This window comes from Struthio camelus, chromosome 1 (genome assembly GCF_040807025.1).
Source record: "Struthio camelus isolate bStrCam1 chromosome 1, bStrCam1.hap1, whole genome shotgun sequence".
NCBI classification, from domain to species: domain Eukaryota; kingdom Metazoa; phylum Chordata; class Aves; order Struthioniformes; family Struthionidae; genus Struthio; species Struthio camelus.
The window spans coordinates 89,565,341-89,582,617 of record NC_090942.1 but is presented as its reverse complement, the minus strand read 5'-3'; the positions used below and the strand labels follow the sequence as shown (position 1 = coordinate 89,582,617).

Here is a 17,277-nt window from a genome sequence, read left to right as displayed (position 1 = left end):
AGCGCGCAGAGCCCCTCCTTCCGGCAGCGCCTTTCTCTCCCCATAGGAGCTGCTGGGCCCGGGCCCTGGAGCTCTGCCCGGAGACAGGGAAGAGGAAGGAAACCAAAACGGGCCCTGCCATGGTGACGCTCCCTCTTCTGATGCTGGCCAGGGAAAGACATATTAGGTTGTCCTCGAGGTCAGTGTTTCTCTGAGGAAGCAGGTTCATTGAGAGGCAGCAGGAGAAAGTGTATGCAGACGGTAGGCAGGGAAATCTGGAGGAAGAGGCGCAGACTGTGGCGTTGTTCCGTTCCGTTCCGTTCCGTTCCGTTCCCTTGCATGCAAGACAGCACCTCCCTCTCCCAACTGCTGGAGCATGAGCTGGAGCACCCGCGAGCAGCCTATGGCTCCCACTCCATGGAGGATTTCTCAGCTTGTGTCCCTGGTGGACCGTGGAAACATACGTGAGCATCAGCTCCCCTGGGGACTGGCAGACCTGATGAGGATGATGAGTCTTCAGTTTGATCTGCCTTGGCCCTGTTCTCCACGTTCCATGTGCTGTTGCCTTTCCTGAGGCTTCAGGCATCTCCTCTTCCCCTGCTGCCCGTCTCCCAAGTCTCCTGGCACCTCCTGAATTGCGGAACAAGCCCACCCAGCCAGCAAGGGACTTCATTGCCAGCATCTTCAACCCTACCAACCTCCTCCTCCCTCCTCCACCCCTCCACAAGGGTTTAGCCTGCTGGGAGTTCCTATGCTCATTTCAAAGTCCTCAGCTTCCATGTCTCATGCTCGTGGCAGAAGGGAGTGGGTTGGTGGGCCTGCCCAGGCCTGCCTTGGTGGAGAAGGCTGTGGCCCCATCCTCGGGGAACTGGCTTACACACACCTCAGTCAGCTTCCGCAGGGCTTTGCACAGCTCTGGGTCCGGGGCGCATGAAGTTCCAAGCAGCTTTGGGTTCGGCCTTCAGGAAGGTCGGTCAGCTCTGAGTCTCAGCACTTGGCCCAGCCTCCAGTGAGGCTGCAGCCAGCACAGAGCCACAGCTTTGGGCTAAGGCTCCAGCCAACCCAAAGCTTTGGGTCCAGCTTTTAAGACACTCCAAGCAGCTCTTGCCTGAAATTCCAGCCAACTCTGCGTCCCAGATTTGGCTCCAGCTGCCACAAGGCTCCAGGCTGAGTGAGCTCTGGACCCTGCTGAGTCTGTGTCCCACACACCTGCGCTGTGCTTTGCGAGGCTCTCACTCCCACACTGTTCCCGACCAGTTCAAAGGCAGGAATTGCACATTGCAGGTCTCCTCACCCCCCTCCACACTGCCGTGTTCTCTGTGGTTGCTCTTGGTGGCTTTCGTTCCCCGTCAGTGGTCCTCTGCAAACCCAGAGCCGCAGGGCTCCCGGCCGGAAGCTAGTGGAATGCTCCACCAGGAGAAGGAGGAGGCCTGACTTTGTCTCGGGGGATGAAGACTGGGGAGGGCCAGACAGAAATGGGAAGTGTGCTGAGGAGCAAGAGTCCCTGTTTGAGCTATGGCTGGCTGTTATTTTTCTCCTTTGCTCAGGAGGGGCCTGTGTGAATCTGGGGGGTGGGAAGGGCAGGCGTGATGCTGGGAGTCTTGGCGCAGCTCGGGGAGGGCCTGGGGCCCTTCTCTGAGAGCCAGCCGACGGAAAAGCCAGTTTTGGGGAAAGGGCCGGGTGGCTTTTGATTAACCACTGGTGTGGAGGTGGCAGGTGAGCAAACAGCCCCCGGGGCTGCGGGGGTTACGTCAGGGACAACTGCTGGGGAATGGCGTGGGGGAGGGCCATCGAACGTGGAGGGCTTTTGGAGCATCCCAGAGGGGTGCCAGAAGCCCAAGAGCTGGGGCGGCAATGCTCCTCCCCACGCTGCAGGGCAGCTGGGTGCAGCTCTGAGATGTGAGGGGACTTGTGACACGGACACCGAACCGGCCAGAGTGGTGGTCTAGCCCCAAGTTCCGTTCAGCAGTTCCTAGTGCCGCCTCGTGGCCGAAATCTTCATTGCACCGTCTCAGCGGCGCATTGCCCCCTCGCAGCGTTTATCTGTGCGGCTGCACCCTCCTGCTGGCGCGTTACATGGGGACGTTGCGCGCAGCCCGCCGCGAGTCAGGTGCATCCCTTCGCCTTAGACAAGGCCGTATGGGGCTGGGCATAGAGGGAGCAGCGGCTGCAACATCTGGAATTGCTCTGGCTCTGGGCATGGCGCACAGCCTCTCACAGGGGAACCAAAAGGGAGGGGGGAACACTGAGAAGCCAAAGGCCTGGGGTCTGCTCTTGGCTTGATTGGCAGGGTGGGATGCCATCGCTGGCCGTTCCTGACTCACTCTTGTCCTTGGCACTACAGCTGCTGGAGGGGGGGTGATGTCCACCTGCAGGGGGCTCTGCCGAGTGGGCATCCTGGAGGTCATCAAAACATCCTCCCCGCTTAGAAGGCGGACATCAGGCTCACAGGAACCAGACCTTTGCTTTCTAAGACATGGGGCTTTGGACCCTCCCTCAGGACCCGGGCATCTGGGCTGCTCCCCCATTCCCTCACTGCAATTCTGCTAAGCCCTAGGATCTCCCCAGAGTGGGAAGAGGACTCCAGCATTCAGGCATTCACTCCCCTCTGTCCCCACTCTGCCCCGCGCCGGTTTGCAGGCTGTGCATCACGCCCCGGGGACTGCCAGGACAGGGACACGCGCTCCCCCTGTCCAGAGCTAGGCAGTTCTCCTCTGCCACCCCTAGTGAGGATGTTCCCCGTGAGAACGATTCTCTCCCCGTGGCCTTCCTCGCTGTCCCTTGGCTGGACTCTCAGTGAGTCCTGCTTTCCAGAAAAATGAATCTCAGTCCGAGGCGCTGGAGTTGCTGCTGGTCTTTGGGTGCCCCCGATGCACGCCCTGACGCCGCCTAGCCTGGGGGAAAGAGGTTTGGGGAAATTAGGAGTGGGGAGTGGGGAGGGGGAGGGGGGCCTGGACAACTGGACACACATGGGGAGGCACACCAACACGCGCGCGCACACACGCATGCGTAGACCTCCGCGCTCGCATACGCCCTCACCCCCGATACCTGCTGAGCTGATGCCAGGAGCCCCAAACATCAGGCAAGGGCCCAGCTCAGGTCAGGCTGTTGCCTGTGGGCGGAGAGGAGGGGCCCAGCGTAGCCACCTGTCCAAAGCTGCAGTTCCCATCAGCCCGGCACTGAGCCAGCCATGGAAGGGAGACTCTGCAGGGTGTGCCTGCTCTTCCTCTACCTCCTCCTCCCCCTCCTCTGGTCAGAGGAGACCTCTCCGGATGCGGTAAGGGAACGGGGGAACCCCTGAGAATGATAGCGTGGCCATGGGCAAGCCTATGTCCCACCCTGTGGCCTCATGGGTTGGTGGCCCACGGATCAAGCCTTGGCGCTATGGGCATCTGGTCTCCTAGTCCCACCCCGCCTGCGACCGGCAACTGGGGTGAGAACACAGGCGCGCTGGCTCCCAGTCGCAGCCCAGCTCCCACTACTGTTCTTCCACCTTGGAGGGCCACCAGCATCTCTCCCTTTCACCCGCAGGGAGCCTGGAGGAGGCTCAGAAGCTGCTGGTTCTGCTGTTTCTGCTGTGAAAGGCAACGCTGGGGCTGCGGGCTCTGCTGTGAGAAGGGGCTGCCTCCAAGACTTCACCACAGTTCCCCACCTGACCGCCTCCTCCCCCCACCCCTCCCCCCACCTCAGTGACTCTGGGCCAGCTACAGTCCCTCCCCTGGGAATCCCAAAGGCAATCCAAGGCTTCTGATCAGGACAATAAAGCTGACACTCTCACTAAGCTCCCAGGAGGGTGAATTTGTGGCTGACTCTAGCCACCAGTCCCCGCTGTCAGGGGGAGGGGCAGAATACCTGGGTTCTCTCTCCAGGCTCATGGAATTGGAAAGGTGCTAGCAGTTAAAGCAGAGGAGGCGGGAATGGCTGGCTTCTCTGACACATCTGGGAGGAGAGGTGGTGGGTCTGGACACCCTGGACAGCCTGGACAGCCTGGACAGCCGGGTTCTCACACCAGCTTTGAGAGGAGAGAGGCAACGCGAGGCTTGGGGGAAGGCACAGGGTAGGACCCAGCACTCTCACAGCTGCCCTAGCCCCATGCCCGACTGCCTGGGTGACTTCCGTTTGCTCTGGGATGGGGCAGTCCCCAGCACAGAACAGAAAGTCCTTCATGCTCTGGTGCTCCTTGGTTCACGCCTTGGCCAGGATCCCAGCAGCTCTGTCCATGCCTGGCAGGGGCTGTAGCACAGCACTCCTAGGCCCTACTCCCTGTCCGTTGGGAAGACCTCGCTCTAGTCTCACAGAGCTTCCCCCCGTGCACAAGATGGGACAGCAGCACCACTAGCAGAGAAATCCTTCCCAAAGGGACCCATGGCAGGCCTCCTGGAGGAGCCTCGCTTACGGGCCAGTGGATGAGGACTGCGGCAACTAGCTGGCGTGGTCTTGAAGTCTCAGAGCCAAAATCTTGTATCCCCAGTAAAGTGGAGAACGTGGAAGTAAAGAAAACAAGGTTGGGGCAAAAGGGAGTGGTGGAGAGAGACTAGGAGGCAGTGATAAGCCAAGGCGGGGACTGGCAGTACCAAGAAACTGTGGACCTGGTAGGGATATGAGGGATTGGCTTGGGTAGGGCTGAGGTGGCCAGACCAGGCAGAGCCCTATAAATCCAGCGCCAGGTTCAGCATCCTGCGCAGCCCCAGCCTGAAGGACACAGGTACCCCAGTGTGAAGGGAGAGCAATGAAGCGACACATCTGCATTGCATTCCTGGTGCCAGGATGCATCGGGGCACCCCCTCAGGTAAGAGAAGCTTTTCCTTAGGGCACCCCAGAGCCTGGCCAGAGACACAGGGTGGGGGAGTGAGGAGCAGAGGGGCCACTGGAGACAGTGTGTGTGTGTGGGGGGGGTCTGTCTCACACAATGGCTAAGCAGCGGCGAATGGGTTTGGAGGGAGACTCAGCCAAGGGCTCCCATGGGCGGAGGCAAATGCCACAGCTCCACGGCCATCAGGCAGCGGAGCAAAAACATGTGTCAAAAGACATGCAAAACTACTTGAAAAGGACTCTTGGATCAAGGCAGCTATATGGGGAGACTGGACAGGTGAGCTGGTGGAAAGGACTGCTCTCACCGCTCACCTCCTTTGCCTCTGCTGGCAGAACAGATGAGCCAAGGTGTACGAAGCTTGGGAGCCCACGCACCTCCTGGCGGAAGGCTGTGTGTTCACTCAACAGTGTCCCTACGTCCTGGGCTCTGTAAGTCCGTCTGGTTCCCTGCAGCATCTGTGGTATTCTGCGGCAAGTGTCAGGCTGTTGGGAGATCGGGGCGTGGGGGGCGGGGGGAGAAGAGTGCTGCAAGAAGGGCTGGAGCAGAGGAGTAAGAGAAGAGGAATGGGAGAGCAGAACTTGGGCGGCGGGGGGAGCAATGAAAGGGGCAAAAACGGGCTTGGAGAAAGGGTTAGGAAGAAAAAGGCAACGTGGGCACAAGAGGAGAGGGCGTGTGAGACAGGCGGAAGGAAAAGAAGGGGCTGGAGTGGCAAACTGGCAAAGAGGAAGGATGAGAGCGAGGCAAGGGGAGCTCGGGAGGGCATGAGAAGAGGGAGGTTTCCCTGCCTGCTGCAGGCCTGGCTCAGGAGGAGGTCAGTAGGTTCCCGAATGGGAAGGCTGGTTTTGTGCTCGGTATTCTCAGCGGCTCAGCCATTGTGTATCTCGTTCAGCACAGTAGTAAGTGCCAGAGTCGTTGAGCAAGGCCGCATCTATTGACAGAGACAGACCATCAGCTTGTATCCCGCTGCTCTTGAAGCGACCATCACTGAAATCTTTCTCAAACTCGTCTTTGCCCATTTTCGGAGCATAAACCACCAGCTGCAGCCTGCTGCCTGAGCCCTGTGCCTGCTTATACCAGTACATTGAGAAGTGATCGGTCTCCATCTGGGAACAGTGCAGGTTGACAGACTGCCCCTCTCTGACGATTGTGTCAGGGGACTGTTTCAGGGTGCGCCCTGGAAAGCAAAAGGAGAAGCAGTGAGGAGATGGTGGGAAAGGGGTTGAAGAGGGAGCTGAGGAAGCATTCTTCCCAACCTCATTCACCTCTGCCCGGGAAGGCCTGGGGAACGCAGCAGTGCCCACAGCTGGGTACGTGGCTGGGGCAGCTGCGGTGGAACTGAGGGAGCTGCTCAAGGGGGAGGGAGGCTCACTTACCCAGGGGGGCCAGCATGGCCACAAGGAGCCAGTGGGGACGCATGAGGAAAAGGCTGTGTCCTTGCAGGGACGTGCCTGTGGGAGCAGCACAAAGACTCCCAGTTTGCAGTCGAAGCTGCCCCCTGAGCCCTTGGCGCAAGAGAGACGCGAGTGAGGACGGGAGGGTGAGAGAGGGAGAGAAGGGTGTCCTGTGGGGGTGGGGAGAGCAGTGGGGAGGGTGAAGGGGGAGGAGAGAGTGGCTGCACTGTCCTTTTAGCAGAAGAGCGCAGCCGTGCCCCCTCCTCCGCACCCCTCTGCTGCAGGTACCAGTGTATCCCCTTGCATTCATTTCCCCTATGTGTCCCCAGGAGCTTTAGGAATGACCGTGCATCCCTCAGAGGAAAAGGGGCAAAAGAGCAAAGAGGAGGGCCCCAACTGTGCCCAGGAAAGGAAGAACGCTCCCATGTCTTTTTCCCTACCAGGAGCGGGATTGGGGGCTGTCCTGTCCCATACCATCTCCCTCCCCTTCCTGTCTCACAGCCCATGCCTGGGACCCCAGGGGACCAGGGCACAGAGCAGGCCAGGTTCCCCCTTTTTGACATGCGTCCCCTGCTCTGTGTCCTGGGCACGGGCTGCAGGCACAGGGGGTGCTCAGACAGAGCGCTGCTGGCTGGGGAGCAGGGCCCTTAAGCAGGCAGACGGGGCAACGCCCGCTGCAGTAGAGGAGGAGCTGGGTTTGCTGTGGCCATGGAAAGGGTCTCCGTCTCCCATGGGTTCCTTGGTGTGCAGGGGAGTGCTGTAGGGTGAGAGATAGACCGCAGTGTTTGTGCACAGAGCTCCCTCCAGCCCTCAAGCAGTAGAGCTGGTGTGAGGCGCTGGGGTCCACAACAGGAAATGCCCGGAGAAGAGCCCACGTGCAGTCTGTGACAGACTTCTCGCTTCCACAGAAATGTCGGCAAATACGTCTTCTGGATGCAAAGCTCCACCTGGGCCAGCGCGTACCATCCTGGTTTGTGGGTGTTGCTGTCCTTTGTGCCCATCACGACCTGCTCTTGTAGTTCAGCTGCTTCCCAGATCTCCCGGCATCACCTGTGAGCCACCCAGACGCTTGGGATCCACCTCCGGCCGCTTCAGCCGCAAACACTGGGTCCTGACCTCAGGGCACCCTCAATGCTCTCCTGGCTTAGGGAACCATTTTGCGTGCTGCCACGCGGCTCTAAGATAGAGGTCCGGTCTTGCTGTCACATGCTTTTTGGTGGAGCCAGCACAGCACGGATAAGAGTGGGGAGCTGCGGCTGTGCAGGAGACCTCTGTGGCTGTGGAGGAGATGTCCTCTGCTGGGGGAAAGACAGGAGTAGCCTGAGGAAAACAGGAGGGGGAGGGCTGTGTGGCCAAACGCCCAGACCCAAACACCCCCTTTCTGTAGGGAGAGTGTGGAGTGAATTAGGCCGGAAGACAAAAGGTGTGGGAGGGAAGGTGGCAAATAGGGCAGGGAAGGTTGGGGGCGGGGTGAAAGAAAGTCACAAAAGAGGCTGGAAAAGCAGGAGGTATTGGAGTTAAGTGAGAGGAAGTGTGTGGAGTGGAGAAGATGGAAGAGGGACAGGAGGAAGAAGGGGGAGGAGAAAGGGAGGCAGAGAGGCGGGCAATGGTTGAGGACAGTGAATATAATGTGAGTGAGAGTAAAAGAAGAAGGAAGCAAGGAGGGATGGCAAGGGAAGGAGAGAGGCTACACGAGTCAACTCAGGAGGAAGGGAAGGCTAGGAAGCAGAGGAGGTAGGGAGTGGAAGGGGCCTGTCCTGCCTTGTGCAGCAGCCTGGATGTGGAGGAAGGCAGGAGGCCGCTGTGCAGAGAGAGGTTTGTGCTCAGCTCCCTCAGCAGCCTAGTCACTGTGTTTCACTCTCGGCACAGTAATACGTGCCTGAGTCATTGAGAGAGGCACGATCTATCAAGAGGGTCAGCCTGTCTCCTTGTATCTCACTGCTCTTGAAATGGCTTCGGAATTGCTCCTCAATATTTGCTTTACCACCTTCAGCTGCAGAAACCACTAGGATCAGCCTGGAATCTTTCCCCAAAGGCAGCTTGTACCAGTACATCGCTGTGCTGGAGGATTTCTTCTCAGAGCAGCTCAGATTCATGGCCTGTGCTTGTCGTGTGATAGTGTCCGGGGACTGTTGCAGAGCCCAGCCTGGAAGGGAAAGGGAGAAGCGCTGAGGAGGAGGGGGAGAAATGGCTTGATGGGGAGATGAGGAAACATATTGAAGCAGAAAGCAGAACAGGGCGTGAGTCTGGACCAAACGGAAAAGCAAGGAGACAACAGAGTGGGGTAGGAGAGAAGAGGGTGAGAAGGACCAGGACAGCCTAGGCAGCACTGGAAGGGATAGGACAGCTCTTCAGATCCCGTTGGTGACTCTGCCCTCTCTCTCTGCGACAGGCAAGACACATTCCTGGGCAGCTTGTGTCCTGAAAGGAAAGGCTTCTGTGCTGTGCACGTGAGAAAAAATCGACAGCCACTGCAGGAGACGGGAGGGATTCCTGCCCACCTGGTTCATTGCCCCTCCTCACGCCAGGAAGCCTTGGGGAATGGAGCACTGCCAACAACTGGGCATGCAGTTGGGGCAGCAGCAGTGGCAGTGATGCAGGTGCTCCTCCGCCCGTTGAGTTCACTCACCCACGGGGACCAGCATGGCCACAAAGAACGAGCGGGGAACCATGGGGAAGAAGCCCCGTCCTTTCAGGGACCTGCCCTCAGTAGGTGCGCAGGCAGCTTAGGCCCCGAGACATGTGAAAAGGAAGCGCTGAGGGAAGAAGAGACACACTGGGGATGGGCCGGGCCGTGAGAGAGCAAGAAATGAGAGAAAGGGTGGCTGGCAGTGGACGCTGGGAATGACACACGCAGTCACAGGAAGAATAAAGCCTGCACAGATGTGTGGGCGTGCCCCGGGGGAGTGGGGTGTTGCACGCACCGGAGTATGCTGAGGTTGTACGGGAGCCTGAGTGCGTGCAAGGCGGAGGGATGGGGAGGGTTCCTCTTCTCCTTTCCAAATCTCTGGAGAGCTAGAGGAATGAAGAACTGTACGAAGGACACACGTAGGTCCCTTGTGTTTCCCCATACATTTTTCCCTCTCTGTGCCATGGCTGGCTCCTTGGGGTTCTCCTGGCTTTGTGAGGTCTCTTGTGTCTCTGTGCCGTACTGTGGGCACAGGAATACTTGACGGTGCGCGACAGGAGCAGGAGGGACACAGTAAGAGCCCAAGCCTTGTGCCTGCTCAGGGATGCTCAGGGCTTTGCAGTGAAGCTGTTCCCCTGCCTTTTGATCCGCAGAGCAGAACAGCGCCTGCAGCTTCCAGCTGCTCTGCTGCAGGGAACAGTGGATCCCATTGCAGTCGGTTTCTCTTACTCTCTGCAGCAGCGTTAGGAACATGCCTGAACCCCACAAAGGAAACCAAGGCAGCGCCCAGACTGAGCCATTTCTCTGGAGAGAGTGGGATGGGCTCTGCCCTGCCCCACACTATCCCTACCCATAGCACCTCTCCTCCTGGGACCGGGAGGGGCAGCACACACCGCAGGCCAGCACCCCCCTTCCTGGCTTGTGTCCCCTGCCCTGTCTGCTCCTCAGTGGTTGCAGGGACAGGAGATGCTGAGAGCCCAGAGCCTTTGCCCGCTGCAGCGGGGCTGGTCCCACTTTTGAGAGTCGGGGAAGCTCCAGGCTGTTGCAGCGATCACTGTGATGAGGAGGGCTGGGGAGGAGGGTACCTGATGGGTTAGTGTGTGCGCACGGGGCTGCCTCCAGCCCTGGCCGGTGAGAGTGGTGGGTAATGGCTGTGCGAGAGGAGAGTAAATGCCTGTGGAGACAGCCACAGGAGGACAGCCTGTGTGCTAGCAGGGGAAGGAAGGCGGGAAGGTGGGAAGGAAGGCAGAAAGGCAGGAAGGGAGGGAGGAAGACTCAAGAGCAGGGACCAAGGGGCAGGCATGAGGAAGAGGAGGTACTGGGGAGGCAGGACCTGGGTGTCCTCTCGCTCTGCCTTCCTGCTGGCAGGCAGTAGCCCAGTTCCTTTGGAGACGACTCCTCCCTGGGGCCTGGTGCTTTGCTGGGGCACCCTGGGTGTCTCAGCCTGGTGGTGCGCCTCTGGGCAAGGTTTTTTTCCCCAGGCCTGAGACCATCTGTGGTCTCCTTGCCGCCTCTGCCCTGTGAAACGCCCTATCCACGGTGGGTTTCCTTTCTGGCAGGACAGGGCTTGGCCCCCAGCGGGAGGAGCTGGGACGGAGCCTGTGCGACCATGAGGCCCTGACAGCAGCTCTGTGGTGTATTCCCCCCCGTTTTTCAGGGAGACCTCCCTTACTGCTCTGCCCACAGGCTTGGGAGATTCCTGCTGCCTACCTCCATCCTCTGCACAGCACCCTCAGGTATCTCTTTTCAGAAGGACATGCACATGGCCCCTCCCAGATGGGTGAACACTCAGCATGGGCTATCTGGGGAACAAAATGAGCACAAGGATGAAGAGCTGCGAGATGCGCAAGGGTGAAAGGAAGCCAGGTAACAAACGACAGACGAGACCGGGGCAGCGCGCAGAGCCCCTCCTTCCGGCAGCGCCTTTCTCTCCCCATAGGAGCTGCTGGGCCCGGGCCCTGGAGCTCTGCCCGGAGACAGGGAAGAGGAAGGAAACCAAAACGGGCCCTGCCATGGTGACGCTCCCTCTTCTGATGCTGGCCAGGGAAAGACATATTAGGTTGTCCTCGAGGTCAGTGTTTCTCTGAGGAAGCAGGTTCATTGAGAGGCAGCAGGAGAAAGTGTATGCAGACGGTAGGCAGGGAAATCTGGAGGAAGAGGCGCAGACTGTGGCGTTGTTCCGTTCCGTTCCGTTCCGTTCCGTTCCCTTGCATGCAAGACAGCACCTCCCTCTCCCAACTGCTGGAGCATGAGCTGGAGCACCCGCGAGCAGCCTATGGCTCCCACTCCATGGAGGATTTCTCAGCTTGTGTCCCTGGTGGACCGTGGAAACATACGTGAGCATCAGCTCCCCTGGGGACTGGCAGACCTGATGAGGATGATGAGTCTTCAGTTTGATCTGCCTTGGCCCTGTTCTCCACGTTCCATGTGCTGTTGCCTTTCCTGAGGCTTCAGGCATCTCCTCTTCCCCTGCTGCCCGTCTCCCAAGTCTCCTGGCACCTCCTGAATTGCGGAACAAGCCCACCCAGCCAGCAAGGGACTTCATTGCCAGCATCTTCAACCCTACCAACCTCCTCCTCCCTCCTCCACCCCTCCACAAGGGTTTAGCCTGCTGGGAGTTCCTATGCTCATTTCAAAGTCCTCAGCTTCCATGTCTCATGCTCGTGGCAGAAGGGAGTGGGTTGGTGGGCCTGCCCAGGCCTGCCTTGGTGGAGAAGGCTGTGGCCCCATCCTCGGGGAACTGGCTTACACACACCTCAGTCAGCTTCCGCAGGGCTTTGCACAGCTCTGGGTCCGGGGCGCATGAAGTTCCAAGCAGCTTTGGGTTCGGCCTTCAGGAAGGTCGGTCAGCTCTGAGTCTCAGCACTTGGCCCAGCCTCCAGTGAGGCTGCAGCCAGCACAGAGCCACAGCTTTGGGCTAAGGCTCCAGCCAACCCAAAGCTTTGGGTCCAGCTTTTAAGACACTCCAAGCAGCTCTTGCCTGAAATTCCAGCCAACTCTGCGTCCCAGATTTGGCTCCAGCTGCCACAAGGCTCCAGGCTGAGTGAGCTCTGGACCCTGCTGAGTCTGTGTCCCACACACCTGCGCTGTGCTTTGCGAGGCTCTCACTCCCACACTGTTCCCGACCAGTTCAAAGGCAGGAATTGCACATTGCAGGTCTCCTCACCCCCCTCCACACTGCCGTGTTCTCTGTGGTTGCTCTTGGTGGCTTTCGTTCCCCGTCAGTGGTCCTCTGCAAACCCAGAGCCGCAGGGCTCCCGGCCGGAAGCTAGTGGAATGCTCCACCAGGAGAAGGAGGAGGCCTGACTTTGTCTCGGGGGATGAAGACTGGGGAGGGCCAGACAGAAATGGGAAGTGTGCTGAGGAGCAAGAGTCCCTGTTTGAGCTATGGCTGGCTGTTATTTTTCTCCTTTGCTCAGGAGGGGCCTGTGTGAATCTGGGGGGTGGGAAGGGCAGGCGTGATGCTGGGAGTCTTGGCGCAGCTCGGGGAGGGCCTGGGGCCCTTCTCTGAGAGCCAGCCGACGGAAAAGCCAGTTTTGGGGAAAGGGCCGGGTGGCTTTTGATTAACCACTGGTGTGGAGGTGGCAGGTGAGCAAACAGCCCCCGGGGCTGCGGGGGTTACGTCAGGGACAACTGCTGGGGAATGGCGTGGGGGAGGGCCATCGAACGTGGAGGGCTTTTGGAGCATCCCAGAGGGGTGCCAGAAGCCCAAGAGCTGGGGCGGCAATGCTCCTCCCCACGCTGCAGGGCAGCTGGGTGCAGCTCTGAGATGTGAGGGGACTTGTGACACGGACACCGAACCGGCCAGAGTGGTGGTCTAGCCCCAAGTTCCGTTCAGCAGTTCCTAGTGCCGCCTCGTGGCCGAAATCTTCATTGCACCGTCTCAGCGGCGCATTGCCCCCTCGCAGCGTTTATCTGTGCGGCTGCACCCTCCTGCTGGCGCGTTACATGGGGACGTTGCGCGCAGCCCGCCGCGAGTCAGGTGCATCCCTTCGCCTTAGACAAGGCCGTATGGGGCTGGGCATAGAGGGAGCAGCGGCTGCAACATCTGGAATTGCTCTGGCTCTGGGCATGGCGCACAGCCTCTCACAGGGGAACCAAAAGGGAGGGGGGAACACTGAGAAGCCAAAGGCCTGGGGTCTGCTCTTGGCTTGATTGGCAGGGTGGGATGCCATCGCTGGCCGTTCCTGACTCACTCTTGTCCTTGGCACTACAGCTGCTGGAGGGGGGGTGATGTCCACCTGCAGGGGGCTCTGCCGAGTGGGCATCCTGGAGGTCATCAAAACATCCTCCCCGCTTAGAAGGCGGACATCAGGCTCACAGGAACCAGACCTTTGCTTTCTAAGACATGGGGCTTTGGACCCTCCCTCAGGACCCGGGCATCTGGGCTGCTCCCCCATTCCCTCACTGCAATTCTGCTAAGCCCTAGGATCTCCCCAGAGTGGGAAGAGGACTCCAGCATTCAGGCATTCACTCCCCTCTGTCCCCACTCTGCCCCGCGCCGGTTTGCAGGCTGTGCATCACGCCCCGGGGACTGCCAGGACAGGGACACGCGCTCCCCCTGTCCAGAGCTAGGCAGTTCTCCTCTGCCACCCCTAGTGAGGACGTTCCCCGTGAGAACGATTCTCTCCCCGTGGCCTTCCTCGCTGTCCCTTGGCTGGACTCTCAGTGAGTCCTGCTTTCCAGAAAAATGAATCTCAGTCCGAGGCGCTGGAGTTGCTGCTGGTCTTTGGGTGCCCCCGATGCACGCCCTGACGCCGCCTAGCCTGGGGGAAAGAGGTTTGGGGAAATTAGGAGTGGGGAGTGGGGAGGGGGAGGGGGGCCTGGACAACTGGACACACATGGGGAGGCACACCAACACGCGCGCGCACACACGCATGCGTAGACCTCCGCGCTCGCATACGCCCTCACCCCCGATACCTGCTGAGCTGATGCCAGGAGCCCCAAACATCAGGCAAGGGCCCAGCTCAGGTCAGGCTGTTGCCTGTGGGCGGAGAGGAGGGGCCCAGCGTAGCCACCTGTCCAAAGCTGCAGTTCCCATCAGCCCGGCACTGAGCCAGCCATGGAAGGGAGACTCTGCAGGGTGTGCCTGCTCTTCCTCTACCTCCTCCTCCCCCTCCTCTGGTCAGAGGAGACCTCTCCGGATGCGGTAAGGGAACGGGGGAACCCCTGAGAATGATAGCGTGGCCATGGGCAAGCCTATGTCCCACCCTGTGGCCTCATGGGTTGGTGGCCCACGGATCAAGCCTTGGCGCTATGGGCATCTGGTCTCCTAGTCCCACCCCGCCTGCGACCGGCAACTGGGGTGAGAACACAGGCGCGCTGGCTCCCAGTCGCAGCCCAGCTCCCACTACTGTTCTTCCACCTTGGAGGGCCACCAGCATCTCTCCCTTTCACCCGCAGGGAGCCTGGAGGAGGCTCAGAAGCTGCTGGTTCTGCTGTTTCTGCTGTGAAAGGCAACGCTGGGGCTGCGGGCTCTGCTGTGAGAAGGGGCTGCCTCCAAGACTTCACCACAGTTCCCCACCTGACCGCCTCCTCCCCCCACCCCTCCCCCCACCTCAGTGACTCTGGGCCAGCTACAGTCCCTCCCCTGGGAATCCCAAAGGCAATCCAAGGCTTCTGATCAGGACAATAAAGCTGACACTCTCACTAAGCTCCCAGGAGGGTGAATTTGTGGCTGACTCTAGCCACCAGTCCCCGCTGTCAGGGGGAGGGGCAGAATACCTGGGTTCTCTCTCCAGGCTCATGGAATTGGAAAGGTGCTAGCAGTTAAAGCAGAGGAGGCGGGAATGGCTGGCTTCTCTGACACATCTGGGAGGAGAGGTGGTGGGTCTGGACACCCTGGACAGCCTGGACAGCCTGGACAGCCGGGTTCTCACACCAGCTTTGAGAGGAGAGAGGCAACGCGAGGCTTGGGGGAAGGCACAGGGTAGGACCCAGCACTCTCACAGCTGCCCTAGCCCCATGCCCGACTGCCTGGGTGACTTCCGTTTGCTCTGGGATGGGGCAGTCCCCAGCACAGAACAGAAAGTCCTTCATGCTCTGGTGCTCCTTGGTTCACGCCTTGGCCAGGATCCCAGCAGCTCTGTCCATGCCTGGCAGGGGCTGTAGCACAGCACTCCTAGGCCCTACTCCCTGTCCGTTGGGAAGACCTCGCTCTAGTCTCACAGAGCTTCCCCCCGTGCACAAGATGGGACAGCAGCACCACTAGCAGAGAAATCCTTCCCAAAGGGACCCATGGCAGGCCTCCTGGAGGAGCCTCGCTTACGGGCCAGTGGATGAGGACTGCGGCAACTAGCTGGCGTGGTCTTGAAGTCTCAGAGCCAAAATCTTGTATCCCCAGTAAAGTGGAGAACGTGGAAGTAAAGAAAACAAGGTTGGGGCAAAAGGGAGTGGTGGAGAGAGACTAGGAGGCAGTGATAAGCCAAGGCGGGGACTGGCAGTACCAAGAAACTGTGGACCTGGTAGGGATATGAGGGATTGGCTTGGGTAGGGCTGAGGTGGCCAGACCAGGCAGAGCCCTATAAATCCAGCGCCAGGTTCAGCATCCTGCGCAGCCCCAGCCTGAAGGACACAGGTACCCCAGTGTGAAGGGAGAGCAATGAAGCGACACATCTGCATTGCATTCCTGGTGCCAGGATGCATCGGGGCACCCCCTCAGGTAAGAGAAGCTTTTCCTTAGGGCACCCCAGAGCCTGGCCAGAGACACAGGGTGGGGGAGTGAGGAGCAGAGGGGCCACTGGAGACAGTGTGTGTGTGTGGGGGGGGTCTGTCTCACACAATGGCTAAGCAGCGGCGAATGGGTTTGGAGGGAGACTCAGCCAAGGGCTCCCATGGGCGGAGGCAAATGCCACAGCTCCACGGCCATCAGGCAGCGGAGCAAAAACATGTGTCAAAAGACATGCAAAACTACTTGAAAAGGACTCTTGGATCAAGGCAGCTATATGGGGAGACTGGACAGGTGAGCTGGTGGAAAGGACTGCTCTCACCGCTCACCTCCTTTGCCTCTGCTGGCAGAACAGATGAGCCAAGGTGTACGAAGCTTGGGAGCCCACGCACCTCCTGGCGGAAGGCTGTGTGTTCACTCAACAGTGTCCCTACGTCCTGGGCTCTGTAAGTCCGTCTGGTTCCCTGCAGCATCTGTGGTATTCTGCGGCAAGTGTCAGGCTGTTGGGAGATCGGGGCGTGGGGGGCGGGGGGAGAAGAGTGCTGCAAGAAGGGCTGGAGCAGAGGAGTAAGAGAAGAGGAATGGGAGAGCAGAACTTGGGCGGCGGGGGGAGCAATGAAAGGGGCAAAAACGGGCTTGGAGAAAGGGTTAGGAAGAAAAAGGCAACGTGGGCACAAGAGGAGAGGGCGTGTGAGACAGGCGGAAGGAAAAGAAGGGGCTGGAGTGGCAAACTGGCAAAGAGGAAGGATGAGAGCGAGGCAAGGGGAGCTCGGGAGGGCATGAGAAGAGGGAGGTTTCCCTGCCTGCTGCAGGCCTGGCTCAGGAGGAGGTCAGTAGGTTCCCGAATGGGAAGGCTGGTTTTGTGCTCGGTATTCTCAGCGGCTCAGCCATTGTGTATCTCGTTCAGCACAGTAGTAAGTGCCAGAGTCGTTGAGCAAGGCCGCATCTATTGACAGAGACAGACCATCAGCTTGTATCCCGCTGCTCTTGAAGCGACCATCACTGAAATCTTTCTCAAACTCGTCTTTGCCCATTTTCGGAGCATAAACCACCAGCTGCAGCCTGCTGCCTGAGCCCTGTGCCTGCTTATACCAGTACATTGAGAAGTGATCGGTCTCCATCTGGGAACAGTGCAGGTTGACAGACTGCCCCTCTCTGACGATTGTGTCAGGGGACTGTTTCAGGGTGCGCCCTGGAAAGCAAAAGGAGAAGCAGTGAGGAGATGGTGGGAAAGGGGTTGAAGAGGGAGCTGAGGAAGCATTCTTCCCAACCTCATTCACCTCTGCCCGGGAAGGCCTGGGGAACGCAGCAGTGCCCACAGCTGGGTACGTGGCTGGGGCAGCTGCGGTGGAACTGAGGGAGCTGCTCAAGGGGGAGGGAGGCTCACTTACCCAGGGGGGCCAGCATGGCCACAAGGAGCCAGTGGGGACGCATGAGGAAAAGGCTGTGTCCTTGCAGGGACGTGCCTGTGGGAGCAGCACAAAGACTCCCAGTTTGCAGTCGAAGCTGCCCCCTGAGCCCTTGGCGCAAGAGAGACGCGAGTGAGGACGGGAGGGTGAGAGAGGGAGAGAAGGGTGTCCTGTGGGGGTGGGGAGAGCAGTGGGGAGGGTGAAGGGGGAGGAGAGAGTGGCTGCACTGTCCTTTTAGCAGAAGAGCGCAGCCGTGCCCCCTCCTCCGCACCCCTCTGCTGCAGGTACCAGTGTATCCCCTTGCATTCATTTCCCCTATGTGTCCCCAGGAGCTTTAGGAATGACCGTGCATCCCTCAGAGGAAAAGGGGCAAAAGAGCAAAGAGGAGG

The 17,277-nt window shown here is 59.5% G+C and overlaps 2 gene segments (V, D, J or C); both read right to left on the bottom strand.

The window, feature by feature from the left end:
• Window positions 1-5,649: 5,649 nt before the first annotated feature.
• On the bottom strand, window positions 5,650-6,181 carry LOC138067535 (T cell receptor beta variable 24-1-like). The segment is given in 2 exon segments: window positions 5,650-5,966; window positions 6,166-6,181. Coding segments are annotated over 2 exon segments (333 nt in total).
• Window positions 6,182-16,354: 10,173 nt separating this feature from the next.
• Window positions 16,355-16,886, bottom strand: LOC138067482 (T cell receptor beta variable 24-1-like). The segment is given in 2 exon segments: window positions 16,355-16,671; window positions 16,871-16,886. Coding segments are annotated over 2 exon segments (333 nt in total).
• Between the last annotated feature and the right edge of the window lie 391 nt (window positions 16,887-17,277).